Raw genomic sequence first — 25,879 nt, forward strand, 5'->3', positions numbered from 1 at the left:
AGTCGGCTTGCGACGTGCATCTCCTTCTCCCTCCCCCCCCCCCCCCGGCCCCATTGAAAAAAAGAATCCGTCCAATCACAGCAATGTGACCAATTGACAATTTAGGGCCATACATGCAGCTCACATACCAAGTGCCAAGCGCCCCTGTTCGATTGAGACTGCCACTGCTAGATAAGGAGGTGCACCCATGGTCCTGCCCATAACTAAATGGCGCGTCACATAGCCATTGTTGACATTTAACGTTCATGGCTGCTCTGCTTTCGGGTTGATCCGCAACTCAACAACGAAGGGAGGAAGGAAGGGGTGTCTCAGACTTTTCTGACTCACTCCAGTGAGGCCTGACCATAACTTGGACGAAAAGAGGAAATCCAGGTTTTCTGTGTCATGCCATGACGGCAATGCTTCATATAAGGTATCTTGATCAAAGGATTAACATTCGAGGTAGAACAAGAACTGTACAGTACAAATAGCCAACATGACGACCAGAACGTGGGGGTATCTCAACGGTTTCCACCGACCAAAGGACCACAAAATTCAAAGCGAAAAATATTTGTTATGCTCACCATGGACAACAGTGCTGCGGGCCCCAGGCTCTTCGCTCACGAGCTCTCATCTCCAAGTGGTCCGGTAGAGAGAAGCTTATGTGGATCGAGGCAAGACTCTTGAGGTCTCGATTCGCTTACCATCAGCCTTGCTCGCCGTAAACTCCAGCGACAGAAGGAATCGTCCGAGTCATAGATTTGGGGAAGCCAAAACGATCCTCTGCAGACAATGACAGGCTTGTTAGGTTCTGCGCATTGAAGGTGGGTTGCATTTCCGTGGGCGACATGCTTATTTCGTACGAATCTTGCAGCACATTCATTTCAGGATTGACCACCCGAACTCGAGGGCCAGCGTTGAATGGGGGTGGATACGTAACCGAATTCTGGTGCGTGGCCACGAACTGGAACCGATCTGCAGGCTCCCCTGGCAGACTGGAAAGGTAACCTGAGGTGGAAATGTCATGATACGCGTCCATCGTCTCAGGCTCCGCAGAAAAGCCGCCCGACATGGTTGTCGGTTGGGGGAAGCATGTAGGAGTCAAAGCCACCATGGGCTCTCCAGAGCTCTGCCGGTCGGCGTTATCGCTCACATGTGGTGCCTGTGTGAGGCTCAATGTCCCATCTGAGCCAGTAGTATCCATACCATTTGACTGCGGGAGGGAGCAGCCTGGCTCGTTCGTAATCGGCATCGAGCCAGGACCATGAGTATTTGGCACGCTGTAGGCACTAGCACCGCCATTCGTTGACAATTCCCGTTCGTTTACAAGCCCCAGAACAGGCATCGCGATTTGCTCCATATGTTTAGCCAAATGCACCGTAAGCTTTTTCCAGCTGCTACAGACATTCCCACAGAAACGGCATGGTTCATCTTTGGGGCCTCGGGGGGTATCATGTCGGCATCTTTCCACAAGTTCCCAAAGCTGCTCGACCCCTTGTTCGCGACTGGCGTGCTCTCGCGTATCCATCGCAATGCTTACCGAGTCATTTCCCTTTTTACCAGGTCCTGGGTTCTTTGCTTTTTTCATCTTCGGCTCCGGCATCTTGTGCTCTCGAACGAGATGCTGCACAAAATTATCTTTCCGATAGCACGTATGATGACAATCCGGAAATGTACACGTCCACCACTCTAATTTGCGATGTCGCTCGCTCTCGTGTCGAACCCAATCTGCCTTTCGTTTGAAAGACTTCGGCTCGGTGCAATGGGGAAAGGTGCAGGTAAATGGCTGGACATCTTCGTGGACATGCTTGGTCCAATCAGATGGCTTCTGGAACTTCTTTACCTGAAAGCAAATCGGACACTCAAATTCGGCTGGCAACCGTTGAACTGGCGGCAAAGGCACACCTGAAGGGAACTGTCCCGCGAACACTGTGGTTTCTCCCACTCTCTGAGCATCGTCACCAGCCTCGTTACAACTCAAATTATCGAAGGGCGTGTGTGATGTGTCCGGGACGTGGGGGTTCCCACGAGGCGCGAGAAGCTTGGCTTCACCACCTTGTGCAAAGCAGAATAAGCCGGATGTGCAATTCTGTGCCTCCAGATCTCGAAGATGTTTTTGTTTGCTGTCAACTAGCTTGCGGTATCGGCGAAGCTGCTCCTGAGCGAAGCGTTCGACTAACTCCGAAGGTAGCCGGGGATTCAACGCGGTGATTTGGGATCTGAAACCATCAAGCGTTGGTACTGGTAGGCGTGACTGTACCGGAAACTGCATCACTAGACCTTTTTCGGTTGGCAAGTCATCATCTTCATCGTCAGCGTCGCAAGTGGCATGGCCTCCTTGAGGTGCCCCTTGCAGGTGGACACCGCTGCCGACCGCTCGAGGGGAGTATGCGAGGTTAGGAACAGGGGGCCCGCCATGACTCGTCATCAAATCGATCAATCCGGGTGACGACGCTCTTGGCAGCTCGCTTTTGCTTCGTCCCCGTCCTTTGAAAACCGGCCATGGGCTCAGCGTCGAATTTGGTGACGCAGCGTGCAGCGAATCCTTGCCTCCAATGGCGGCCATCTGGCCGGCAATCGCAATAACAGCACTGCTGGTGCTGAGGCTGGGAGACCTAGACCGAGCAAGACTTAATTTACGATTGGGAAAAATGTCTTTTCTCATAGAAGGGTCTGTCAATCCATCGACCTTGCCAGCAGTATCGGCGCTCGGAGGAATGATGGATAAATCTGACAGTCGTCTCTTGAGGTGGTGAGAGGGGTTGCGCGGAAGATACTTGCGGAGGCTGCTTCTTCTTTCATGCTTCCTAGCCTTATTATCACTGATAGTCAGATTCTCGAAGGAGCCGCCGGTGCCTATGATACTGTTGACCTCGGCATCTTTCAAGTGTCGCGTGCCCCATGTAGCCGCACGGGATGCACTGTCAAGATCTCTTGCTCGTCGTTGATATTCCATCATCGCTGCGCTGGAGCTTAACGGCTGCACCCTAGTTGGGCGAGGAGCTGGATCATAATCAATATCCTGCCACGGCGGCGCCTTCAAGAACTGATGAGGCAATGGGTCATCGTCTTCAAGTCTGTTCTGCTCGGTGCTAGGGACACCCTCTAGGCCTTCCCCAGTGCAATCTCTCTCATTTGCATCGGCTGCAGGCGAGTCAGATCGTCTTTCGTCACCAGATCGATACTCACTAAGCTCCTCATCACTGCTTTCGTGGAGAAGAAGACCAGGTCCAGGAACAACCGGCTCTAGGAACTGGGATTTCAGGTTGAAGTAGTCCTGCTGAAGAGAAGGATCACCGGCACTTTTCGCCCTGCGTCGAGCGCCAACATGCCGCTTCCGACCGCGGCCAAGGAGAATTTCCTCCTCTGCATCGCTATTCGCAGCACTGACCGAAGCCGACCATGACTGGATATCAGCATTCTTCTCTTCCAGTCGTCTCCAGGCTTCCAATTCGTTTGGACTGGATATGTAAACATCCGCTCGAGATGGCGGTTCGACACCAGCCTGGCCCGTGTCAGTGTTTGGAACCCAGGAGCCATCGTGTGTCCGAGATATGGGCGTATGGGCCGGGCTGAGGCCTTCGTTGCTAACCTCAAACTCTTCGAGCTCCGAGTCCGTGGTCATTCCGTTGGGTGCCAAGTGCGTGGACGACAAGCCCCGCCATCGCTCAGTCGGAGAAGCATCCCTGACTGGTGAATCTCCTCGGGAATAACTCTCGATCTTGACAATAGGGCTTCGTGCTCGGGCTGAGTCAGGTCCCACCTGTACACTCAAATTGTCACTTGGTGCGTTGGTGTTCAGCGAAAGAGGCTCTGGAGTGCGCGCCTCAATTTGATCGCCGGCTGTTTCTGAGGAAATGTTTGGGCTTCTCATGGCCATTGTTTGTGACGGCTCTGCTGCGCTTTGCGGAGCCGCAGCATGTAACACAGGTTCATGGCCCGGTATACTCCGCTCCACCCTGTTGCCATGTTGCCAGACACCAAGGCCCGTTTTCCCGTCCACAGTCAGACTGCTAGACATGAGATCTACGCTAGGGGATGTGTGCGCACTCAAATCGCTGGAAAAGTCGTCTGTTGGGCTCAGAAAGTCCGAGTAAGATGCCTCCGGGCCTTCGTTGATAATCTCAGGATCTTCAGTACAAGATTGTGCTAGCAGAGGCGAGGCAGAAAGTGCGGTGCCATGATCGTTCTCGTTGACCGGCGTTAATCTTATAGCGGACGACTTGAAGGAGGCTTCATCAGGGTCCACAGGAGCTGAGAGATAGGGATCGGAAAAATTGACGTCATGGAAACTCATTCCAGTGGGCGAGTCATCCTGAACAAGCTGAGGTGATAATGTAGACATGTTGGCGGTCATGATCGCCAAGGCAGACGAGTGTTCAATCGAGGAATCTTGATCCGCTGGGACGGGTGCTGATATCCGTTTCTTGGAAACACAGACAAGTCTTTCTGAAGAAGGGGGATTGAAGTAGCGTTGTCCCTGCTCTTCTGAGACTAGCATAAAATTAGAGAAATCGTACTGGACAGAGAGAGTCGGGTCGGATTGTCTTCGATGGCATGTCTATAGAACCATGACCCGGGCGGTGAGAATGCTAGAATGGAGTTAAAGAAGTTGTCGCAGGACAGTCTCCGTCCGAAAAACGCCACGAGAAAACCCCCGGGAAGGACCGAATCTAGCTGGAGGAAAATCAGCTTATGCTGTTGCTATCCGTGTGCCGAAGAGTAGCGAGCTAGCAGCAGAGAGTAGGAAGGCGTCAGGAACGCGGGCAGGAATCAGGATTCAATGGGCCAGCGATAATAATGGAATGGCGTGCGATCAGAGATCTGGAGCTCACCAAAGAACAGAGATGGCGAAAGAGAGGATGGAGAAGAAATTACAATCAGGAGGAAGTCAAGTGTGTAGGCAGATGGTCAGGGATATAGAATAGGTAGGATGCTTCAAAAGACCTGAATGAAAAAGAGAGAAGGGGGTGGGGGGGGAAGAAGTGGGAAGAAGGATAATATTGTATGGCGCTAATAAGGCCGAGTGACAAGCGGCTCTTTGCGAGGCGGGCGGACGAGCCACCAGAAAAAAAGAACCTCGACAGAAAAACAGCAACTGAGACTCGAGAAATAAAAGAAGGCGCAGTACTGAGGAGTATGAGCAGAGTGAGGGAAATGCCGTAAAAGCTAACGGGGGTAGATGTGGTAAGTAAACATGTTAAAGAGAAAAGAGAGTTGATGTCACGATCCTGCCGGGAAGTAACAGTAGGATCCGTAGATCAGAAGGGAAAATGTGCCTTGCACTCTGACTGAGCCACAATTCACTTCAAGGTGGAACACGTAAGAAAAGGGAAAAGGGGGATTTTCTAAGCCTCAAGGAGATATTAACTAGCCATAGTAGACTCTAGTCTAGTCAAGATAGCCAAGACAGTTGGTAAGTCGAGTACTAATTCACTTACCACCTAGTGCCTGGGTAGTACAGTAAGTACCATTGGGGCCAGTCAGCGAGAAGATTGGGCGAGGTTAGTATTGTATGTACATACTTCATAGTAATTTAAATTATAACAAAATGACCAATTCTTCATCTGGTCAAATCCTGACTATTCAACCACCTTGTGTCCTACTTCTTCCCTTCTTCGATACTAGATAGTACGGGGTTTGTTTCAAACCAATCTTTGAGATGAACCGTGGTTAGAGCGTGGGGGCACTGGGGGGGAAAAGGGAAATTCCAGGGCTTGTCTTCGGCCCCACTTGAAGAGGGTCCGTGGATTCTTCAGTCATCGCAAGGTGTTACAATAGATATGAGTTGAGTACTCATTGTTAGTTCATACTAGTGTGTGAATACTACGTAGTAGTGGTAGGTTAGATAGCGTCAACTTCAAAGTACTGACAGCCTAGTTAAGCCACTATTCCAGTACATACTGTACTACGACGGTTACTATCTTTGACTTCTTCCTTAACCATCATCAAAATTATCATTCTGATAGTACGTAGTGGACTCGGACCGACTCAGCCTCCTTCCAAGCCCCATTCCTCAGCCCTGTCAATCCTTCCCCCCAACCATTTACAGGAGGGGCTGCACAGAAGACCACATCAGTTATGGTCAACCAGGTACTCAGGACACTGACTCTTACATTGTAATACTTTGCTTTAGTCTTGCCTTGCCTAGTATCTCGTTTTCCCTGTTTACCAAGTCGTTGGGCTAATTTCATTCATCTTCACGGCAGCGCCCGGACTCGTGGGTTCAATTGACATCATGTCTGTGGCTGTGCTTAAAACACGATATCATTCCTCAAACCGGAGGCATAGGAAAATACATAGAAACATCCCTCGACAGACCTTTGCCAGCAATCTCACGCACAGAGCAGCCAAAACAAATTAAATGTACAAGAATCACAGGTGGAGGTGTTGACGTCTCTTGGAGACTCACCAGGGCAATGGATGGTACATGCCGTATCAGATCGACGGACAATCGCTTAACTCGCTCAATTGAAACAAGAGATTTCAATAAGAAACAACCACAACAACACGAGATACCAACACCAGTGAACACAGAATGATTACAGAGACAGGAAAAGAATAAAATCTTGCGCTCACAGCGTGGAAAGGATAGAGAGAATACATTGATGAGAAATGAGGTCAACGTAGAGTGAAAAAATCCTCCCTAATCGAGGAGCATCGTGAGGAGACATTGGTGTAAAGAAAGGAAACCCAGATCCTGTCAAATGAATGTAAGCGGAAGCTTAAAGGACTTCCGTAAGCTGCAGCACCATGCCTAATGATAACAAGCACAAGTATGCGGTGTAAAAGGATAGAAGAGTACACCCACGGAGAAGAATAGAAGTAGGAAGCAAGTCCAAGGGCGTCAATAATCGAACAAATATATTAGTTGTAACTCACCCCCCCCCCCCTCTGATGGCGTCCTGCGATCCGCGTGTTCATACTGTAATGTCCACGGGTGCGCCATTCATCTCATCCCTGCTTCCCTTGCTCTTTTTGGATGAAGGGACATCCCCATCACGGTGGATCGATTCACGCGAGCCACGGCGGGAAGATTCATCCCCACTAGCCAAGGCGTCCGTGGACTTCTTTGCCAGCTCTTGCAGCCGGGCCATTACCACGGGAGAATCGGAGTAGAGGACGCAACCCTGCGAGTAGGTGCAAGGTTGAGACTTCTCCTCTTCTCCGATAAAGTCCTCATGAGCTGCTTCGCGAGTGATTCGGGGAAAGGTTCTGAGGATGACATGACGTGTTGGGTCCTCCTTGGAGCTAAGAGTACCTTCCTTGGGAGTCCCATATTCCGCCCAATCGTCGTTGGGGACGATATCGGCGTCCGGCGCTGGCAGTGAAGCCAAAATGAGCTCTCGCTCAACCCGAGCCAGTCGCCAAGTTTCGGCTGCTAACTTAACGATCTTCCTTACGCCAACTAGAAGCACGTCCAAATTCCGGGGGTCTGCAAAGTGCTTAAGCTGATCAATGATCTCATCAACAATGACCGCAGCAACCACATTGATTGATTGCTTGGCATCCGATGTAGTGTAAGCTGCCTTCAGTGTTTGCTGTCTCCAGAACGCTTCGCGTCGCACGGATTTGCGTCGGATGTCCATCGAAAGCATCTGGAAGAAAGTGTCCGCCTTATCGTACCGTCGGCCAAGGGTAAAGAGGAAAGGGTGGAAGATCCGATAAGTCAATGTCTTAGACACGACATGTTGGACATAAGCGGAGCGTAGTTCACGCGAGGCCGAAGTGTTATCAAGGAACGATGGCAGCTCAGGTGGAAGCTTGGAGAGGATGTCCTTGGGAGGATCAATTGGGAGGTACGAGAAGTGCTCCTTAGACAGGGAGACAATAAGACGAGAGAGTTGGCCGAAGCAGTCCAAACTAGAAGTCGGAATATTTATCAGAGCACGTACATTTATAGCGTTATCAACATGTCATCATCGTCATAATCAGTCTATAGAGAAAACAGACAACATAGGAAAGGAGAAAAAAATGATTGTGAGTCGATCTGGTTCATGCAAGAAGGAAAGGGAAGCGAACGAGAGATTCAGACGTATCATCAAGTCAAATGCAAGTATCGGGGAGTTCGACCCCATAAGAAATGAGAAGTAAACACAGGAAAACTCATTCTCTGAACGAAAGTCGGGTACTAAAACATATTCTCAATGCACTAGGTCACTTACAAGAAAGAATCACCCTTCGTGCTCTTGAGGTCAGTTGCTTCTCCAAGGCTGTGTAGGGTCTTTCTCAACCTATCGCAATCTTTGTCCAAGTTGTCGATTGTGAGGCGCATATTCTCCACCGCGTGTTGAAGCTGCTTCTCCTTGACAGCAACATCCTCCTCGAGTTTCTTGTTCTCACGCTCGAGGTTCTCGATGGTCTCGGTCTTCTCTGCGACTTGCTGCTCGAGAGAAGACTTCTCGTCCGCCCATTGCTGCTGCTGATCGGCAAAGTCCTTCTTCATCTCAGCCACTTCTTCTGCATGACTGTTGTTAAGAGACTCGACTTCGCTAGCGTGCGCTTGGTGGGCTGCATCCAGCTCCTGAGCATGTCTTTCACAGGTGTCCTCCAATTCCTTCTGTTTGTCGGCAAGTTCGGTAGTCCTCGTCTCCAGCTCCTCTTTGGTGGAGGCCAGCTCAGTCACCTTGGAGTCGAAGTCGGCCTGCAGGGTGTCATGTGCTTCCTGCATCTGCTGCTTCTGGTTCTCGTATTCATTCTTCATCGCATCTTGCTGGTCAAGTAATTCTCGCTCGCGTGCTGCCAGGGCTTCTGCTGCTGCTTTCTCATCCTCCGCTTTAATCTCTTCGAAAAGCTCGGTCAACTCTTGCTTCTGGGTTGCAAGAGCCTCCGCCTTTTCCTCTTTGGCTTTGTCCATGTCTCGCTCATAGGTCTCGTACGCCTCTTTCAGGCTGCTATCGAGCGACTCAACCTTATCCTCAAGCTCGGCTTTGGATTGGGTGAGCTCCTTGTTGGAGTTTTCAAACTCAAGCAATTTCTCTTCAAGATCCTTCTGCTTCTCATCAAGGTTGCCCAGCTCCATCCGCAGCTCGTTGATCGTGTTCTTGAGCCTGGTGGATTCCTCGGCACTCTCGTTCGCTGTTTTCCGCATCTGATTCTGGAGTGCCTCGATGTAGAAATCCTTGTGCATCAAAGCCTGCTCATGCTGACTCTCCATCTGCTTGAACTCAGCCTCCCGTGCCTGGAGCTTGCCCTTGGTATTCTTGTAACTCGAGAGCAGTCGGCCGATGTCAGGAATAGCGTCCTGAATTCTTTGAAGAAGCTCGATAGGCTCCTCATGTTCAGGAGGAGAGATTGTGCCTCCCTTCCCATTGAGACCATGTCCATTGGCAAAGCCCAGGTCGCGCAACATCTGGAAAGATGCTGCTGAGCCTGGATCTATGGAGCCTCGAGGTGTGGGGTGGACGTTAGGAGATGGCTGATAGTAGGCATACTGGGGCAAGTACCCATTGGCGCTCATCATAGGCGAATGATAGGATGGAGGATAGGGTGGCATAGCCTGCAAGGGCACTCTTTGCCCCATTGGCGGCGGGGCCGACTGAGGAGACATTACGGGCGACATGTGCCCCCGTGCTAGTGGACTGCTGACTTTCGGAACTGGAGACGCGGGTTTGGCGACAGGAGAAATATGTTTCTGGACAGGAGAGATTGTTTTCGCCACAGGAGAGGCGGTTCTCTGATCTGGGGACGTCGGTTGCGCCATGGGTGAGGTTGGCTGAAATACTGGGGACTCAGCTGGCGGTGTAGGAAACGCATCCTGCTGCGCCAGAACAGCAGGCTCCTCTTCTGGCATCATAGTTTCAGCCATCAGTGAGGTATACTGTTGTACAGGCGGAGCCGATTGCGGGACGGGCGAAAGAGCACGTGGTGTCGCAGCAGCACTCTGCGGAGCAGGCGAAACGGATTTGAAGGATGGAGATGCAGCGGGAGGAATCGGTGAAGCTGCTTGAGGAATAGGAGACGCAGGCTTAGAAGTGGGTGGAGTTGTTTGCTTGGGGAGCGAATCGGATTCAGGAATGGGCTGAGCGAGCTCTGCTTCGGAAAAGGACTCAGACATGACAGGGTTGTGCAAGTCGCCAACAGAATCCGCGGCGTCAGCGTAGGCAGGAGCTGCCACTAACTGATCCTCTGTTTGCGCAGGAGACTCCAAGGGCTCTGCAGATGTTGGGACGAACGTGGGCTCAAGCGGTGTTTGTGGTGCTGTCACTGGGTTCTCCTCCGTGGCCGCTGCAGTGCCACTGGGCTCAACCAGAAATTGATTTTCCTCCTGAGTCCCTTCGGCCTCTATCACAGGGGTTTCCGGCGAGCCTACTGCCTCCCAGGCTGGCTCTTGTGGTTGTTCGGGGCTGTTCTGTACATGGTTCACGTCTGGCTCTTGGCTAGGAGCAAGCTCCGAATTGGCTGGCTGAGCAGACCAGCCCTCGTCACTCACCGGGGGCTGAGCTTGAGCCTGGGTTTCAGGAATAGTCGAGTGTTGCTCGACAACAGCTGGTGGTTGCTCCAGTTCCGATTCTTGGGGTGGCACCGACTCTGGTTCCAATGCAGGATCTGCTATTGTTTCAGAAATGGTTTCTGCCGCTGCTGGTTGCGATTCGATGGCAGCTTCGACTTGCGGTTGTTCTTGCTTGTACTGCTGCTGCTCTTGTTGTTGTTCTGGCTGTGTGTCGTGCTGTACTTGCTGATGTTCTGAAAGCTCTGGTTGAGGTGTCTCTGGTTGTTGGTCTTGCCAGCCTAAGTCTTGTGGTTCCTGTTCGTGACTGGGGGTCACCGGTTGAGAGAGTTCCTGCTGTTCGTCTTGCTGTTCTTCGAGAGATAGCTCAGGTTGAGGTGTCTCTTGTTGATTTAGTTGTTCATCTTGCTCGACAGCGGCAGGCTCGGGCTGAGGTGTCTGGGTCCCAGAGGCCTCTTGACTCTTGCCCTTCTTATTCTTTTGTTTGTTATTAGCCTTGTTGTTCTTTTTGGCCATGACTGATAGTAGTGCGTGCCCAAGTTGAAAAGTAAGGCTGACAGACGTGTTCCCAGTAAGCTAGAAACTTGATTCTATCAGTAGAGGCTCGATTGGGTGAACGTGGGTTTAACAATGTACATTTGCAGGCGCGTTCGGCGGTGTCAAGTTATATTCCGGCTCCGTATAGGTACAGAGCGAACGCAAGGAACCGAAATTGGTCAGTCTGGAAGCGTGGGCGATCACACGATCAGACAGAGTTCTTCGGTGGCAAAATGGGTAGGGGGAGAAAAGGATTAGGAAAATAGGAGGAATAAAGAAAGAATTGGAGAATATGCAGGGAGTGGGCACAAATGAGTGCCATACACGAAGGCAAGTGACTGGGTGTCAGATGGCAGCTTCGCCGGCGGGCAGACAACTCGGAATGCCAGGATGGCTTTCCACACGCTGGCTCTTAAAATAGTTGGGATGCTGAGGGCTGGGGACCAAAGAGAAGAGGGACGTGGAGGGAAATTTGAACAGCTAATAACCGGTTCTCAGAGACGCCCAAACCGGGAATGAATCGCATGGTGAGAAAGAGTCATTTCAACCAGCCTCAAGGGGGCTGGGCAAGGCGTCAAACGGACCGAACCTTAGAGGACGATTGATACCCATCTGGATACGGAGGCCAACTAGGCACAGAAGGCAAGCATGCAGACACCTCTGGGGAGGGGCAAAAGAAAGGAGTCAGAAGGGTGGACCGAAGCATTGGAGATCCGACTTATCCCAGACCCAATCACCTCACGCATTGGGCATCAAAGACGCGATACTCGCGGTGACCGGAAGAATCAGAAGAGGGCGGGGAAAGGAGAAAATAGACTATGAGTAAGAACGAATAGCTATTCCAAGCTCGATAGCCTGAAATCTTCTTCGAACACCGCCGCCGGGGGGGACAGGACTGTACTCGAGTAAGATGGTACTTACTGGTTGGGAGGAGTATGTGGGTGGGGTATGGTGTGGGACAACGCTAAGTACAGATCGATGACATGTCCCCCTTGATAACCAGAGGATGCGGAGTCCACATGATTTGGCACAAGATGAAACCCAATTGACATCGCGCTAAGAGTGAGTAGTGGGGAGCGCCATGTTGAAGTGAGGCAGTTAGCCATGCATCAGGGCCACCAGCCTGGGGTGCGGTGTAGAGGACTTGGGAGTGTAGACTCGCTCGCTACCTAGTCTAGTCGCTATTAGGTATTGACAAGGAAGCCAACACAGCGAGCGACCCGCCAGTCGTCGGCCCATGCACCCGCCATGCACCAGCCAGTCAGTGCACCACCAAACACCGTTCGAGGGGGGTTCAACTTTCAAGGCGAAGGGTTTCCCTGATCCCTCGGAAAGAAGAGGGAGAATAATAGGTAGTTAATGCAGGTAAGGCGATGGCCGAGGGTCCGAGGGTTCACATTTGACCAACATGCAGCTTTTATTAGGCTGTCAGAGAGACTGACATGATGCTTTGACAACAAGAAGAAGCAACCTGATGATTTCCCGGGAGTAGGTAGTCATCACGGAGTACATTAAGGATGTATGTACAGCGAGTGCTCCGTACAGTACATGCTGTCCCAAGTTCACCGCAGCGGCGGCGTCGGGCCCTGCCTTTACTTACCTAAGGTACAACGACCGCGCTAATCCCGCTGGGGTTAAGACCCGAGCATGGCAAACCTAAGCCCAATCCAGATATTATATCACGTGATATCCGCCTTGAGCCGTCCTTCTGCGCTTTCACCTCACCAGCAAGCCCCAGCGACGGCATCGTGATTGTTCGGCGCTGCCAATTGTTTTCTTCCACACCATGTTCTTTGCCAGGCGATCGGTAGCTTCGGCGCGGCTACTGCTGCGGAACCAGCAGCCCCATCGATTTGGCTCTCATGCAGCTCACCACGCTGCCCCTGTGAACGAGAGCTTCGGCGTACGTTCCCCTGCCTAACGGTTCCCTCCAATTGGGAACGATTGACCCCCCCCCCCAATCCGTGTCGCCCGCGATGGCTGCTAGGATCCTACGCTGCAAGATCGTATTGTTCCTGCTTCTTCAAATGAGTCAATTGGGCTAATTCTGAGATCGGCCAATCCCTACAGCGGAGTTTCTACGTCACCGTCGGCACCTTCGCTGCCTGCTACGTTATCCACCGCATCCACAAGGCCACTGAGGAGTCCGGCTCCCAGTCTTGGATCTCCAACCTCATCCAGAAGTGGACTCCCTCGGAGCAGGTCTTTGAGCAGAGAAACGCCATCCGGACGGCGGTAATGGAGAAGGCTGCTCGCGACCGCCACTTGTTCGCCAGTCAGGGCCCTAGCGAAACATATGGATTGATGCAGCCCGAGTACGAAATTGCTATAGCCTTCCTATTTTCAGAATCGCGGGCACTAACGTATGCTCTTTGCACTTTTTAGGGTCAGCTTCCACGCCGTTCAGCCTATCAACCTTGTCGCCGGCTACGATGCGGACCTCAGCAAGGTTGTCGCACACTACGAGCGCAAGAACCAGGCCATTGAGGAGGACCGTGTTGCCCGGATGAAAGATGGCAAGGTCGTTTCTCTCTACGAATAGTTAAGCTGAATTAATTTGAATTATTTGGTCACAAAACTCTGTCGGTAGACCTGGGGAGCACGACACGTTGTACATGTACATATAACAAGACAGAGGAAAAAGGTCTCGATGCCTCTTTTTTCCTTTTCTACTCAGCCAGATTCTTGACGATTCACCGTTGGGGCTGTTCTATAAGTAGTGCCATAGAGTGAGTCTTGAACAGCGCAGACACAGCTACGTAACAGATCATGTTCGCTTCCGCGCCCGAACCAATGAGAGTGCATGTTTATCTAAGCCCAACTAACTACTAATATTCTAGCACCATCATGGAATACCAGAACTGCATACCGAGTACTCTATACTCCTATCCAAGCACGATCTCGAGAATTACTCTTCCAACACCTTCAGACTTGACATCTAGTCGCTCTTGCACCCTCAAGTTACCGCCACTGATTCCTCCCACCACAGCAAGGAACTCATCCACCCCACCACCCACGCCGAAGTAGACCTTCTTCGCCGCTATCAAAGCCTGGCTTGAGAATCCTTCCTGCGCAGGCCGACGCAATAAAGCAAGCAACGTTTCCGAAAAGGCCTGCAGCGAGGTAGGAGAGTAGATGGTCTCGCTTGCGAGAATCAACGCATCGCTTCTACTCTGTTCACCGGATGAAAACACCAAGTCCACGAATTCGGGCGACCAAGCGCCGGAGACGAATTCAACAGTAATCCCCTGCCTTTTCAGGTCTCTCTGGAAGCTCGCGACAAGCTCGGGACTAATTTCCAGTAATTCATCCTCAGTGTCCCCGTCTTCGGGCGATAGAGACTCGGCAGAGAGCGGCGTTCCCTGTGCCGAGACGATGTAGTTCCATGTCAGAAGGAGGTTCGGGAAAGTGACGAGACGGAGAACAGCGGAGTTGTAGTCCGCGAATGTGAAGTGGACCCTTCGTTGAGCATTGGGCTCCATTGATAGCAGCTGTGCAAACAGGGCTAAGGATGGCACGGCAGTGCCTGCCCCGAGCTACAAGTCATCGGAGCATTAGTATGAGCTCCTCGAGCCAGTGGGCCGTCCCAACTGTCCTTGCATCTACTCACCTCGATGAAATGCCGTTTGCCGGCAGTTTTCGTCATCGCATTCATCGCATTAGCGTCGAGAAGCAGTTTCGCCAGGTCCAAGGCACATTCCCACGTCTTAAAGCCGCCCTCGTAGAAGTTGGGCTTGATGTCGCCTTTCTCAAGCCCAGTGATCAGCTCATAGTTGTCTTCTCTGTCTTCGGCAGTGTCTTCTGCCATCAGCTGGGTTCGAATGTCGTAAACATCCCGGCGTGCAAGCGTCACTGGCTTCCCTGGGCTTCCATGCTGAGAAATAGGGATGGCAAGCTTGTTGTACGAGATTTGTGAGGGAAGCGAGGGAATCTGCAGCACGGTTACACCTTGTCACATCTTGCATGAAGCAGATCCGGGATTTGAGAGCTTGCTTCCGACAAGGACTTACCCACTCTGACATATCATGACGCCTGGCTGGCACCAACTCGGGCAGTCTAGCACTAATGCCTTGTCGGAAAGTGAAGCCTTCTTGATTGACATCGCCGGTATCATTTTCGTCAATATCAATATCATCCCCCGCAAAGCCAAAGCTGAATGTGGACGACATGATTGAGGCAATTCCACAGTTGAGCCGCTAGCTTTTCCTTCTACAGCTTTCTTTCACCACGAACTTGATCGCGCAAAAGGAATTCTGAAATGTGCACTGTAACAGTCTCCCGGTTACTTTCGGTCGAAATGAGGTGGGGTATCCTGTAACTTATAGATTGCACTGCTGGCGTACAAATGAGTTTGCGGTTCTTCGGCAACAGCGTGTAAGCTCAGAGAAACAGATTCTTTGAGCTATGGTATATAGAATGGCAGCTTTTACTGTGCCCGAGATGTTAGCAATATTACCACGCGTGGTCGACCTCCAGCCTGAAGAGGTCTTGATCCTCTAAATTTTTTTTGCAGGACAGGACAAAAAAACAGATGACTAATCATCTTTTGTATGACCGACGATTTCCATACAAACAATGCAAGAACCAGACTTCTCTTTTCACTCAAGACCTACGAACATTTTTTGTCGGGAGTTGGTTCAACGAGTATTTTCGAATATTCTATGTGATTGCAATACACTAGATTCAAGTCTTGAGTACTACACTTCAATAAGTATTTAGCCCAGAAACAGATATATTCATTATCAACCGTGTATGCTGCGCTCATAATTATTTCACAAGGAGATTCGTAACTCTAACCAGAGGGATGAGGTTCTATGCAAGCTCCTCACCATGCACAATGTTCCATGCCTTGCTTCGTCGATTAGTTTCCACCGAGTCTTCAATCGATGGGATTGATCTAGCCCTCTAACGGGTCTATCATCTATTGCTGTAAACAGTCCTCAATCCTCGACGACCATTCAATCAAGCGCTGCCGTTCTCAATGGGGCGGCTAGCAGCCACGGCTTTCTTAAGGGCCTGAAGGACATCAGCCGTTAGGTCTTCGGCATCTTCAACACCGCAAGAGATGCGAACGAGGTCGTCGTAAACACCGGCGATCTCACGATCGGCCTTGGGGATACCAGCATGAGTCATGGCCGCGGGAACCTCGCAAAGACTCTCAACGCCACCCAAGCTCTCCGCCAGGGTGAAGACCTTAGTGTACTTGCAGAACAAGTGGGCAGCCTGCTCTCCACCTTTGATACGGAAGCTCAGCATACCACCACCCATGCCTTGACGGTGCTGCTTGACAGCGATAGCGCGCTGCGGGTGAGAGTCGATACCGGGGTAATTGACGGAAATGACATGGGGAGAGGCCTCAAGGGCCTTGGCGACGGCCGTGGCATTGGTGGTAGCCTCCCGCGCACGCAAGTGGAGAGTCTTCAGACCGCGGTGAGCGAGCCAGCAGTCGAAGGGCGACGGAACGGCACCGATGGCGTTTTGAAGGAAAGTAAGACGCTCTTTCAAGCTGTCCGAGTTGAACGCCGCGACACCCATGAGGACATCCTATTCCTAGTGTTAGCCGATAGGTCCTACTGGTGGGGAATTTGAAGCCAAGCTTACCGAGTGACCGTTAATATACTTGGTGACGGAGTGCACAACAATGTCGGCACCATGATCCAGGGGGTTTTGAACATAGGGGCTCATGAAAGTGTTGTCGACGACCACAATGATGTTATATTTGTGCGCGATGGCAGCAACCTTCTCGATATCGACCAAACCGAGGGTAGGATTGGAAGGGGTCTCGATCCAGACCAGCTTGGTCTCGTTGGGGCGGATCAACTTTTCGACATTCTCCTCGATGCTGGGCGTGAATGTCACCTCAACTCCATGGGCAGATGCGACCTTGGTGAAATAGCGATGGGTACCGCCGTACACATCGGAGACGGAGACAATGTGCGAGCCCGCAGCGAGAGACTGCAGAATCACGGCAGTGGTGGCAGATCCGGAGGAAAAGGCCAGAGCATATTTACCGTGCTCAACGGCAGCGATAGCTTCTTCGAAGTTGTCTCTGGTTAATAGTCAGTGTCCGTCTAGTTTGGGAGGGACCCCAAGCTCACTGACCGGTTTGGGTTCGAACTGCGAGTGTACTCGTAAAGACCGACGGGGGAACCAACGCTGGTTTGTGCGAATGTAGTAGACAGAGAGATCTAGTTCTTTTGAGTCAGTAGTTGCGTGATAACCGAATTCCTGGCGAGGAGAACTGACCGGAGCAATGACAGCGCCGGTGGTAGGATCATGGGGAGCACCAGCATGCACGGCCAAAGTTCCGAAGCCGCGTGCCTGGGAGACGGAATCTCCGTTTTGAGCGACCATTATGACGAAATGGGGTTGGTTGAATGCGGAAAGAGGGTTTGAGAGATCAAAGAAACCAGGAGGAGGATTGGCTTCGCTTATATAGTATGCTATGCTAGTGAGCCAATTTCACAAAGAAATGATGTGATTTCTCAACGTTGCCGTTTGCGATGGACACAGGACCAACAGGTTGACTTATATAGGAAGTAATTGACTGAATGAAGTTGGAGTGGTTTTTGTGCAGGCTGTAAGCACGAGAATGTACGGAGTAGAAAGACAGACAGATTTGTAATAAGAACAGAACCCCCTCGAAAGAAAGGACTACCTAATATAATTTTTGCCGGAATGCAAATGCGAACCTGCCAAGACTCCCAAGGGCGTAGAAAGGACCAAACTCCCTGCTGAAGAAGAAAAAAAAATCCAAAGAAGAAAAAAAAAATGAACCAAATTCTCTTGGATGGACGAAGATGAGTTTCTTTTACGTTGCCGACTGGAGATCTTCCGGAAGTCGATAGGACGAAGCGGCGGGCAATTCCCCACTCCGCCTTCCATTCATTCTTCCATCCGTTCCACAATCGAATTATAGTACAAATAACTTGAGTAAGTTTCTCGACTGCCGCCACTAACCGCCCGCTGCCAGTCGGAGATGTCGGACCAGCGTCGGATCTTACCTACTAGTACTATACTATAGTATCCTACTCAGTAATCTATGTACTGATGACTATGTACAAAGTACTCAGACATACTCGATACTTGATACACACACTATAGATAGTCTCTCCGTCTTTCACCGCATGCTTATCAGTATCGGTTCAACGCACCGCACGGACTCTTGCTGATTTCCTTCTTATTCTTGCTTTGAGCGGTAATAATCATGATTGGCAGGAAATGACCAAACTAATATTATAATCATAAATAGGTACAAGGTAGGAAGGTATCTAAACATCGCCAGTAAAAATGAGAGCAGAAGGCACGGTGCTTATGCTTGAATAACATCATAAGAACTCATCTTGGAGATCATTCACCCTCAGACAAAATAGCACAGAAGCAAAACACAGTCGCCATCTCTCCATTATTTACACAGGACGGTCCCAGACCGTAGCAGGCAAGAGAAACAGAGATAGATGGTAGGTTTCAATTCGTCCCGGTGATTTCCAGTCATACATCCCGAATCCGTACATACATGAGGGGGGGGGGAAGAACTCTCTAGAACACCCTAAAAGAAAACCCCTATACATCGCAGAAAATGCCCAGCCCTAATGCGAACCCGTTTGCCGTTACTGCGAGGTGATTGCATGCCTTATACAGGTATTGTTCTATCGAGCGACCATCTGATTGGAGCCGGGGCCGCCTAGGATGCCAGCCGATTGATGTAAGGAGTTGGCAGGCCGGGAGGAGAGAGAAGGAGATGGCTCTCGTTTGGACGAGGCCGATTGAAAAAGGCCCAGGCGGGCCGACGGGGGAGAGTAAGCAGCATGCTGAGAGGTGCCTTGAGGGGAGCGGTGGTCAAAAGCGCTGTAGGAGGCGGGATGTGGTTTTCGCACGTCGAGCGGGGAGGAGCTTAGAGATCGAAATCCAGACCTCCGGTCTGCATCATAATCGGGGTTGACGAAATGGCCAAGATTTGGAGGAGCTTGTTCTTGATCGAACGGGGTGTTATTGGCTGATGAATTTTCCGCGATGGTGGAGGCTGAGCCGTTGGGTGCGTGGATATCAACCACTCGTTTCTGAGCAGCAGGGGTAGTGTATGCAGGGGCCCGGGGATTCTCGTAAACTCGGTTCTGGGGTCTTTGTGAAAATGGTTGGTGTTGATGGACGGGATGTTGAGGGTTGGCCCATGGTGTCTGCTCCAAGAAAGCCTCCTCTGCTGATGTACGGAAGACGCTCGATGACATGGCTGGCATAGTTCCCCGGGGTAAGGTAGGTTGCTGTTGAGCAAGTGGGGGTTTTGTTTCGATAGATATCTGAGCATAAGGGTACGTTAACAGGGGTTGCCGATGATTTGCAGCATGACTGAGATGACTTACGCCCATTTTCTCAAGGTCATCTTCCAGCTCGGAAGGTCGCGCCGCGGACAGCGAAGGGGCCGCAGGAAATCCAACGTATTTTGCGACTCCGGCCATGATCGAGACCTCTTGATTATACGCTGTTTGATGCGCGATTTGTTGTGAGCGACGCGTCGGGAAAGGAATATAATGCTGTGGACTGACGTCGTCCGTCTTGAATCGATCGTGCTGTATAGAGTAGAACTGTTTGCTGATCGCACTAGAATTCTTCTCGCGAATATCCCGTGTCCGCTGGAAATATGTGCTGTGTGCTTGCGCTCGTTCAGCCAAACTCTTGTTCAGCAGAGCCTGTATTCGGTACTGGAATAGCGTGTGCTCATATTTGATCTTTGAGTCTCTGTAGCGGGCGAGGCAGTCGAGCTGCCGCAGGAATTCCGGGTGCGTTGGATTCGGACCATTCAACATTTCGAGTTCCCGATTCAGTTTGGAGATTCTCTCGTCGTATATTCTAACCAAGTTACATAGGTCAGTTATGAGGGGCCAGGTGAAACCGGCGGTGGCAGCAACTTACTTGTCACGCAGCGTTGCGAATTCTCTTTCTAATACAGCTAATGAATCCATGGCAGCCATTCGTTTCGCTGCTAGGAGTAACATGTTAGCTATGTGTCCATGCATAACCGTGATAGAGCGTGATCCAAAGACTTACACTCTTCTTCAATTTTAGCAGCAGCTTCACTGTCGTCCACATCTTCACCGCGCTCAGCGGTGTCGTCTTCCGCGAGATTGTCATCGACTTCCGCGCCCATGTCACCGATGCCGTTATCCATATCGTCATCTGCATCTCTAGCTTTCCGTCCTTTCCGCTTGCCCTTCTTTGCCCTTTTACCTTTCGCGGGGACTGTGTGCGAGGTTAACTCGGGCGTCTCATCTGCCGGTGTATCCTCTTCAATGGTTTTAGACGGGTCTTCCATGGGCTCGGGGCTTAGGGCGATATCGTCTGGAGGTGGGTCGCTCAAATCACTCTTCATTGAGCCGCGACGTTTCTGTGACGGTAAGTCATCTTCGTCAATTTCGGTACCCAGCTCGTCGCCGGACTCCAAGCGCTTGCGTTTTTTGCCAGTGCCTTCTATTGATAGCGTTGAGCCCTCGCGCCCAGAAGTCTCATCAACCACGTCATTGATGCGGTTGATTCTGGCGCGAGGCTTGCTGGGTGAATCGTCTGCAGCATGTTCTTCTTCATCTTCGACATCATCATACGTCGTCGATTGGGCCAATTTGCTGGGGCTTGGCTCATAAGCAGCTGCACTCACGACAATATTTGTTTTGGAACGGAAGTTTGGGGAGTCCTCGATGCGCTCTGTTTCCGCTTCCGAGTCATTTTCTGGGGCCACCCTCTCAGGCTTGGGAGACTCATAATCGGATGGTATATTTTCGGACACATCATCAATCTCACTAAGACTACTCGATCGGTCGTCACCCATTATCGAATCGTCTAGGAGAAGGCTCTGTTCCCCATTGGCGATGGTGGTGTCCACCCCAGGTGGCGCACCCACCGCCACGGGCTCTGTACTCTCGGCGACTTCCATCTTCTTGCGCAGCAATCACAATAGTCAAGTGAGCGGGTGTAGGTGATTGAAGAAGTATTGAGGAGGCTAAGCTGAGATTTGTGGTCGGTAGCCTGGTGGGAGGGGGGGGGAGGGGGAAGAGGGATGCTGGGCGAGACGGTCAAAGCCGTAGACCTAAGGCCGAAAAAGCCAGAAAGTTAGACATATTATACACAGACATTTCGCCAAAGCAACAAAAAAATATATAGTCAGAACGACAGTCGATCAAGTTCAAAAGCAGGGTGGAGGAAGAGGGGAGCGACAGAGTCCCAAAGGCGGTGCGGAGATTTGATCACACCCCAGATAGAGCGAAAGTCACTCTCGCTCCCGGCTTGGGCTCTGAGAACTGCGCCGGCCCGACAAACAGGGCTCTAGGCTCTTGTTCAGGGGTCTGGGGCGCCGAATCTAGTGCGATTGATCCAATACCGATCCTCCACTGGCTCGAAAAGCATTGGGAAACATACCGTTTAGCAATGCGCCGACAGTGAAATCCGTGGTGTTTCAGCTGCCGCGACCGAGCACGATTCCCTGAACCACCGCGGTCGCGGAGAAGGAATCAGGGAAGGTAGGCCTATCCACAAATTTCCAGAGCTCCGACCTTGCACTCAAGTATGTCTTCGGTCTATGGGAATGCGCAGACGAACTTCTAGTCAACGAGAAGCGAGAGGGACAATGAGGAGGCGGTTGTGGTGGGCGTCGACTTTCAGGAAGCGGGCAGGACGACAAGTGCAGCGTAACGGAAGTCTGAGCGGCATGGAAGAGAGAAGCGTAGTCGGCTGTACAAGGAGAACGGATGGAAGCAAAGGTAAGAGAGAGAGGAATGGAATGAAACAAGATTGGAAATTGAAATCACCAAGTCTGAAGCGCAGAATCGAGATGGCAGCTTGGATGGCGCGGGAGGAGGAGGGAGAAGAAGTGCGGCAGCAGCAGCAGCAGCAATCATCCTCACCACTAATCAGAGCCGGCGTCACCCTGCTGTATTCCGCCCGTATTGAGTTCTGCCGGCTGTATATTCCTTTCGCCGAATGAGGGCTCACCGCCTGAAGTGGTTCGCTAGGGCATTCTCACTATAGTCTGGGGAGAACACCGAGCACGTTTTACACTGGCTAAAGTTGCGATACGATATCTAACATAGCTTCGAGGGTATTAAAGCATCTCTTAGGAGAACTAAGCTGACCTCGCCATCTGAGCATAGCTTCACGACATTAGTCTCCCACAATTCTCTGAGGAGGATAGAGTGAGAGGAGAGAGCCGACTCCACGTGATCTGCCCCGGCTTTCCGTCGCCAAGACCGCCTCCAAAAAAAGCAAGAGAAAAAAAAGTTGGCTGAAGAAATACGGAAACAGAAACACCCGTCATAAGATTTGCAGCAACGAAAGCGAACCTGATCGCTGTCTCGTGTTCAAGTGGTGGACCATTCATCGTCAAAGGGTTTCCGACATCTCATAGGTTTTCGCCGTAATGGCCAAGACAGAAACATCTGTCTCCCTTCTGGGAACAACTGCCCCCATAGATCCTTCTTTGGCTTCCTTGTTCGCGACGAGTGTACGTTTCAGGCTTTTTATCATGCCCAAGTGCCAATTGAGCTGACACTTTTCTACAACAGGCCGGTCCAGTCAAGACTCCGACAATAATCGCTCCGGCAGAAAAGCGCGCTACGAAAGATGAGCAAGATGACGAGAGCGAGGATGAGATCTCCGAGGCGGAAGACGAAGAAATGGAAGAGGCCCCAGAGGCCGAGAGTGATTCTGGAAGTATATCGGCGGTGAATGTCTCCGAGGCCTTTAGTCGGAAGCGGAAGAGGGCGCCGGCCGAAGAAGTCGAGGACTCGTACATGCGTCGCATAGAGAAGGAGCAGCAAAAGGAGGAACTCAAGCGTCGTGAAGAGAAGGCTAAGCGACAAAAGATCACAGAGGGTGAAAACGAAGACGAGGAGGAACAGCCTAATGAAAACGACGATGAAAGCGACAGCGAAGATGAAGAGGAGACTGCGCTGCCGAAGCATGAGAGTCTTACTGGAGCCGGTGAGAACGCGGAACTGGATAAGTCTAATCGCACTGTGTTCCTTGGCAATGTGTCGAACGAGGCTATCAAGTCTAAGTCTGCTAAGAAGACGCTTCTCAAACACCTTGGGTCATTCCTTGACTCGCTTCCAGAATCCACAGGACCCCACAAAGTTGAATCAATCCGCTTCCGCTCGACAGCCTTCGCTAGCGGAGGCAAGGTACCAAAGCGAGCTGCATTCGCAAACAAGGAAGTCTTGGATGACACGACCCCATGCACAAACGCATATGCTGTGTACTCAACGGTGCAGGCTGCCCGAAAGGCCCCGGCTGCATTGAACGGCACCGTTGTCCTCGATCGCCATCTGCGTGTTGATAGCGTCGCGCATCCCGCTCAAATCGACAACAAGCGGTGTGTCTTCGTTGGCAACTTGGACTTAATTGATAATGAGACCAAACCTGATGATGAGAAGAGGAAAAAGCCGCGGGCCCCCGCAGATGTGGAAGAGGGTCTCTGGAGGGTGTTCAATGCCCACACCGGTGGGTCAAAGAAGGACAGTTCTGGCAAGGGTAGCGTTGAGTCGGTTCGAGTGGTCCGTGATTCTGCCACGCGTGTTGGAAAAGGGTTTGCCTATGTTCAGTTTTATGATCAAAATTGCGTGGAGGAAGCCCTCCTGCTGGAAGGAAAGCAATACCCCCCTATGCTCCCGCGCAAGCTACGTGTGTCTCGAGCTAAGAAGATCATGAAGAAGCGCGATTCCAGTGGCAGCAATCGAGGGAAGGCCCTTGCAGGCGCGGATAAGACACTTCAGGGTCGTGCTGGTAAACTCTTTGGCCGAGCCGGAGCATCCAAGGTCAAGGCTGCAGGAAGGACCTCCATCTCGCAGAACTCGTTGGTGTTTGAAGGTCAGCGAGCCACGGAAGGAGCATCACGCATCCGAGTCAAGGGGAAGAGTCGTGGATCGAAGGCTAAGCGCAACAGTCGGAGTAGCAAGCGCGCTGCAGCATACAAGGCTGCTGGTGGTAGGAAAGGCAAGTTGGACCAGTAGGAATAATCTTCCGTTCGTTGTATGGCGCGTTTCATGTATGTAATTTATCATCCCGGACGGACATAGGAGATTGCGAACTTGTGTAAAAGCACGACTGGGTGTGAAATTCAAGTCAAACCTATGAGGATTTTCATGATCTATGTTTGTCAGGGCTGGTATAGACCTACATGCTACAAAAGTGTGCTCGTTCCTAACTTCCGTGGTGTCGTTTGCCTCCAGGAACTCAAGACCAGTGACGTCATTGCGCGGGCGCATCCCTTATCGATTGTGAGCTGCTACTAATCCGTACCCAGACTCCACATTATAATATCCGATCACTACCCCGTCTCAACTAGAAATCAGGATAAACTTTCCACATAAAATCAACTTCGCAAGCTTGACCTCTTCTGTGAGACAAACGCGACGTGTCTTCGCTCTTGTCGTCTGGCACGCATGAGGTGCAGTAGAAATATTCAAGCGCCTCACAAGCAATTGTCCGAGACGTTTTGAGCTCTATTGTTCGTCTTTGAGTAGAAGTGGATCAGCCTGGCATTCACTCACGGCCAGCAGTCCGATGCGCTTCTAGGTTCGATGAAATATAGCTTTGTACCTAACAGATCCACCCTCGCAAGCGATTCGCTTATCATCCTGCAGTCTGTTGCTTGATATCAAGCGACTTATATTACCCACAATGATGCTTCCGTTCATCCATCGACTTCGAGGGATTCGAAGACCACCGAACCCCTTAGGTAACGACAACGAGACCGGCGCTTCATCGGAGGAAGAGGCCAAGACATTGGATAAGGATGCATACTACCCTAGCTGCTACGACGTGTTGAAGGTCCGATACCTGCTGCAGCATATCTGGAAATGGAAGAGAGACTCGGAGGAGCTGTTCCCTTGTGAGCTTGTGGACATGATCGTGGATGCGGCCGAATACTGGGCAACCAGCGAGTCTAGCCTGGAAGGAGAGACGATTATCCGAAAGGATCAGGACCAGGTGCTGTTAACAACCGTGCCACTGTGCTATGCTATGGAGGTATGTCCTTACCGTCCCAAGTGACACCAGTCTCGCATCCAGTCGAATAATGAAAGCTACGACAATGAATTTAAACCTACCGGAACTGATGAAAACTCATAGACATTAAGTTCCGACTCTCCCCGGGTGCTTCCCCATCGAACCGCTCACCCTTGCCGCAAGATCATGTTTACCATCTCAGCCCATGACCAGGGATGGGGTGGCGGTGCCCGCAATAAAGGTCCATACGACGGGTCTTTCACATGGTTCGACACCCAGATTATCCACTCGGCCCAGAAGCCGCCTCCACCAAATGAAGCGCCGAGTCAGGAGCAGCAGCGGGTACACTTCGAATCGGGCGATCCTCTTCTACTCCCGAGCCCTCATAAGCTACAGTCAAACCGAACGGCGGACAAGAATACCCAGCTACATCGTATCACTTGGCATTATCTGGATAACATCCCCAGCGACTCCAGTGAAGCAGAAGACATCGAAACCAGCCAGGGTCGTGGGCGTGCAACCTTAGACGGTAGTCAAGTTCGTGCTTTAGAAGTGGGTGATGCCATCCAGATCTGGGGGAGAGCTCGATTTGGGGGATGGATCAATCATGTTGAGCGGGTGATGGTGCGAGTATTCTGGGCTGTGTGATTAGGCCGGAACGAGCGTTTCTTTCCAGTTAAGGTGGCTTGATAAGGGCCAGTCTCGGACGGTAAATGATAGTCATGAACTGGCACGGCAAGATCAGCATGGATCAATCGCATAGTTAAGTAGCCAGCAAATAATCATCGTGTATAAATTTTAGGCTCAAAGATGATTGCTGTGAGTAGGAAGAGCATTCTCAGCTACATGATCATTCAGTGCCGGGCAGCATACCCCGGATTTCCGCCAGCGGCCGTGGCGCTGACGCGGGGGCTAACTTAG

General features: G+C 51.3%; 9 protein-coding genes across 9 annotated transcripts; 3 read left to right on the plus strand and 6 right to left on the minus strand.

Moving 5' to 3' along the window:
• Positions 1–361: 361 nt before the first annotated feature.
• Positions 362–4,324, minus strand: BO95DRAFT_494036 (putative C2H2 finger domain protein; the record flags this gene model as incomplete). Its single annotated transcript, XM_025590779.1, has 2 exons — positions 362–4,102; positions 4,178–4,324. 2 exons carry the CDS (start codon positions 4,322–4,324, stop codon positions 686–688), a joined length of 3,564 nt encoding a protein of 1,187 aa, XP_025443488.1. The 3' UTR covers positions 362–685.
• A 2,575-nt stretch (positions 4,325–6,899) lies between these two features.
• Positions 6,900–10,945, minus strand: BO95DRAFT_360213 (uncharacterized protein; the record flags this gene model as incomplete). Its single annotated transcript, XM_025582474.1, has 3 exons — positions 6,900–7,842; positions 8,145–10,672; positions 10,844–10,945. 3 exons carry the CDS (start codon positions 10,943–10,945, stop codon positions 6,900–6,902), a joined length of 3,573 nt encoding a protein of 1,190 aa, XP_025443489.1.
• A 1,807-nt stretch (positions 10,946–12,752) lies between these two features.
• On the plus strand, positions 12,753–13,508 carry BO95DRAFT_462533 (putative NADH-ubiquinone oxidoreductase 178 kDa subunit; the record flags this gene model as incomplete). Its single annotated transcript, XM_025588926.1, has 3 exons — positions 12,753–12,869; positions 13,037–13,281; positions 13,352–13,508. 3 exons carry the CDS (start codon positions 12,753–12,755, stop codon positions 13,506–13,508), a joined length of 519 nt encoding a protein of 172 aa, XP_025443490.1.
• Positions 13,509–13,766: 258 nt separating this feature from the next.
• On the minus strand, positions 13,767–15,418 carry BO95DRAFT_441635 (protein-histidine N-methyltransferase). Its single transcript, XM_025586220.1, has 3 exons — positions 14,977–15,418; positions 14,577–14,897; positions 13,767–14,502 (listed from the first exon to the last, which is right to left on the minus strand). Exons 1-3 carry the CDS (start codon positions 15,133–15,135, stop codon positions 13,852–13,854), a joined length of 1,131 nt encoding a protein of 376 aa, XP_025443491.1. The 5' UTR covers positions 15,136–15,418; the 3' UTR covers positions 13,767–13,851.
• A 267-nt stretch (positions 15,419–15,685) lies between these two features.
• BO95DRAFT_441636 (cystathionine gamma-lyase CYS3) lies at positions 15,686–17,720 on the minus strand. Its single transcript, XM_025586221.1, has 4 exons — positions 17,213–17,720; positions 17,069–17,154; positions 16,568–17,015; positions 15,686–16,510 (listed from the first exon to the last, which is right to left on the minus strand). The coding sequence occupies exons 1-4, from the start codon at positions 17,318–17,320 to the stop codon at positions 15,929–15,931; spliced, it is 1,224 nt and encodes a 407-aa protein (XP_025443492.1). The 5' UTR covers positions 17,321–17,720; the 3' UTR covers positions 15,686–15,928.
• Positions 17,721–18,615: 895 nt separating this feature from the next.
• On the minus strand, positions 18,616–20,891 carry BO95DRAFT_360072 (uncharacterized protein; the record flags this gene model as incomplete). The annotated part of the gene is made up of 4 exons (XM_025582470.1): positions 18,616–19,263; positions 19,327–19,813; positions 19,877–19,946; positions 20,012–20,891. The coding sequence occupies 4 exons, from the start codon at positions 20,889–20,891 to the stop codon at positions 18,616–18,618; spliced, it is 2,085 nt and encodes a 694-aa protein (XP_025443493.1).
• A 1,143-nt stretch (positions 20,892–22,034) lies between these two features.
• Positions 22,035–22,479, minus strand: BO95DRAFT_93704 (uncharacterized protein). Its single transcript, XM_025592338.1, has one exon. The coding sequence runs from the start codon at positions 22,329–22,331 to the stop codon at positions 22,107–22,109; it is 225 nt and encodes a 74-aa protein (XP_025443494.1). The 5' UTR covers positions 22,332–22,479; the 3' UTR covers positions 22,035–22,106.
• Positions 22,262–24,107, plus strand: nop12 (rRNA-processing protein NOP12). Its single transcript, XM_025589669.1, has 2 exons — positions 22,262–22,454; positions 22,516–24,107. The coding sequence occupies exons 1-2, from the start codon at positions 22,371–22,373 to the stop codon at positions 23,959–23,961; spliced, it is 1,530 nt and encodes a 509-aa protein (XP_025443495.1). The 5' UTR covers positions 22,262–22,370; the 3' UTR covers positions 23,962–24,107.
• Positions 24,108–24,268: 161 nt separating this feature from the next.
• On the plus strand, positions 24,269–25,760 carry BO95DRAFT_441641 (uncharacterized protein). The gene is made up of 2 exons (XM_025586222.1): positions 24,269–24,979; positions 25,082–25,760. Exons 1-2 carry the CDS (start codon positions 24,632–24,634, stop codon positions 25,604–25,606), a joined length of 873 nt encoding a protein of 290 aa, XP_025443496.1. The 5' UTR covers positions 24,269–24,631; the 3' UTR covers positions 25,607–25,760.
• The last annotated feature ends 119 nt before the right edge of the window (positions 25,761–25,879 follow it).

This window comes from Aspergillus brunneoviolaceus, assembly GCF_003184695.1.
Source record: "Aspergillus brunneoviolaceus CBS 621.78 unplaced genomic scaffold BO95scaffold_24, whole genome shotgun sequence".
Classification (NCBI taxonomy): Eukaryota; Fungi; Ascomycota; class Eurotiomycetes; order Eurotiales; family Aspergillaceae; genus Aspergillus; species Aspergillus brunneoviolaceus.

Coding starts and splice junctions, on each gene's coding strand:
- nop12 (XM_025589669.1), top strand. CDS start 22,371: ATGGCCAAGACAGAAACATCTGTCTCCCTTCTGGGAACAACTGCCCCC. Junction 22,455..22,515: donor CTTCCTTGTTCGCGACGAGT/GTACGTTTCAGG, acceptor TTTCTACAACAG/GCCGGTCCAGTCAAGACTCC.
- BO95DRAFT_441636 (XM_025586221.1), bottom strand. CDS start 17,320: ATGGTCGCTCAAAACGGAGATTCCGTCTCCCAGGCACGCGGCTTCGGA. Junction 17,155..17,212: donor CCGGCGCTGTCATTGCTCCG/GTCAGTTCTCCT, acceptor CAAAAGAACTAG/ATCTCTCTGTCTACTACATT. Junction 17,016..17,068: donor CGCAGTTCGAACCCAAACCG/GTCAGTGAGCTT, acceptor ACTATTAACCAG/AGACAACTTCGAAGAAGCTA.
- BO95DRAFT_441635 (XM_025586220.1), bottom strand. CDS start 15,135: ATGTCGTCCACATTCAGCTTTGGCTTTGCGGGGGATGATATTGATATT. Junction 14,898..14,976: donor GTCATGATATGTCAGAGTGG/GTAAGTCCTTGT, acceptor ACCGTGCTGCAG/ATTCCCTCGCTTCCCTCACA. Junction 14,503..14,576: donor GCAAACGGCATTTCATCGAG/GTGAGTAGATGC, acceptor GATGACTTGTAG/CTCGGGGCAGGCACTGCCGT.
- BO95DRAFT_441641 (XM_025586222.1), top strand. CDS start 24,632: ATGATGCTTCCGTTCATCCATCGACTTCGAGGGATTCGAAGACCACCG. Junction 24,980..25,081: donor CACTGTGCTATGCTATGGAG/GTATGTCCTTAC, acceptor GAAAACTCATAG/ACATTAAGTTCCGACTCTCC.
- BO95DRAFT_93704 (XM_025592338.1), bottom strand. CDS start 22,331: ATGAATGGTCCACCACTTGAACACGAGACAGCGATCAGGTTCGCTTTC.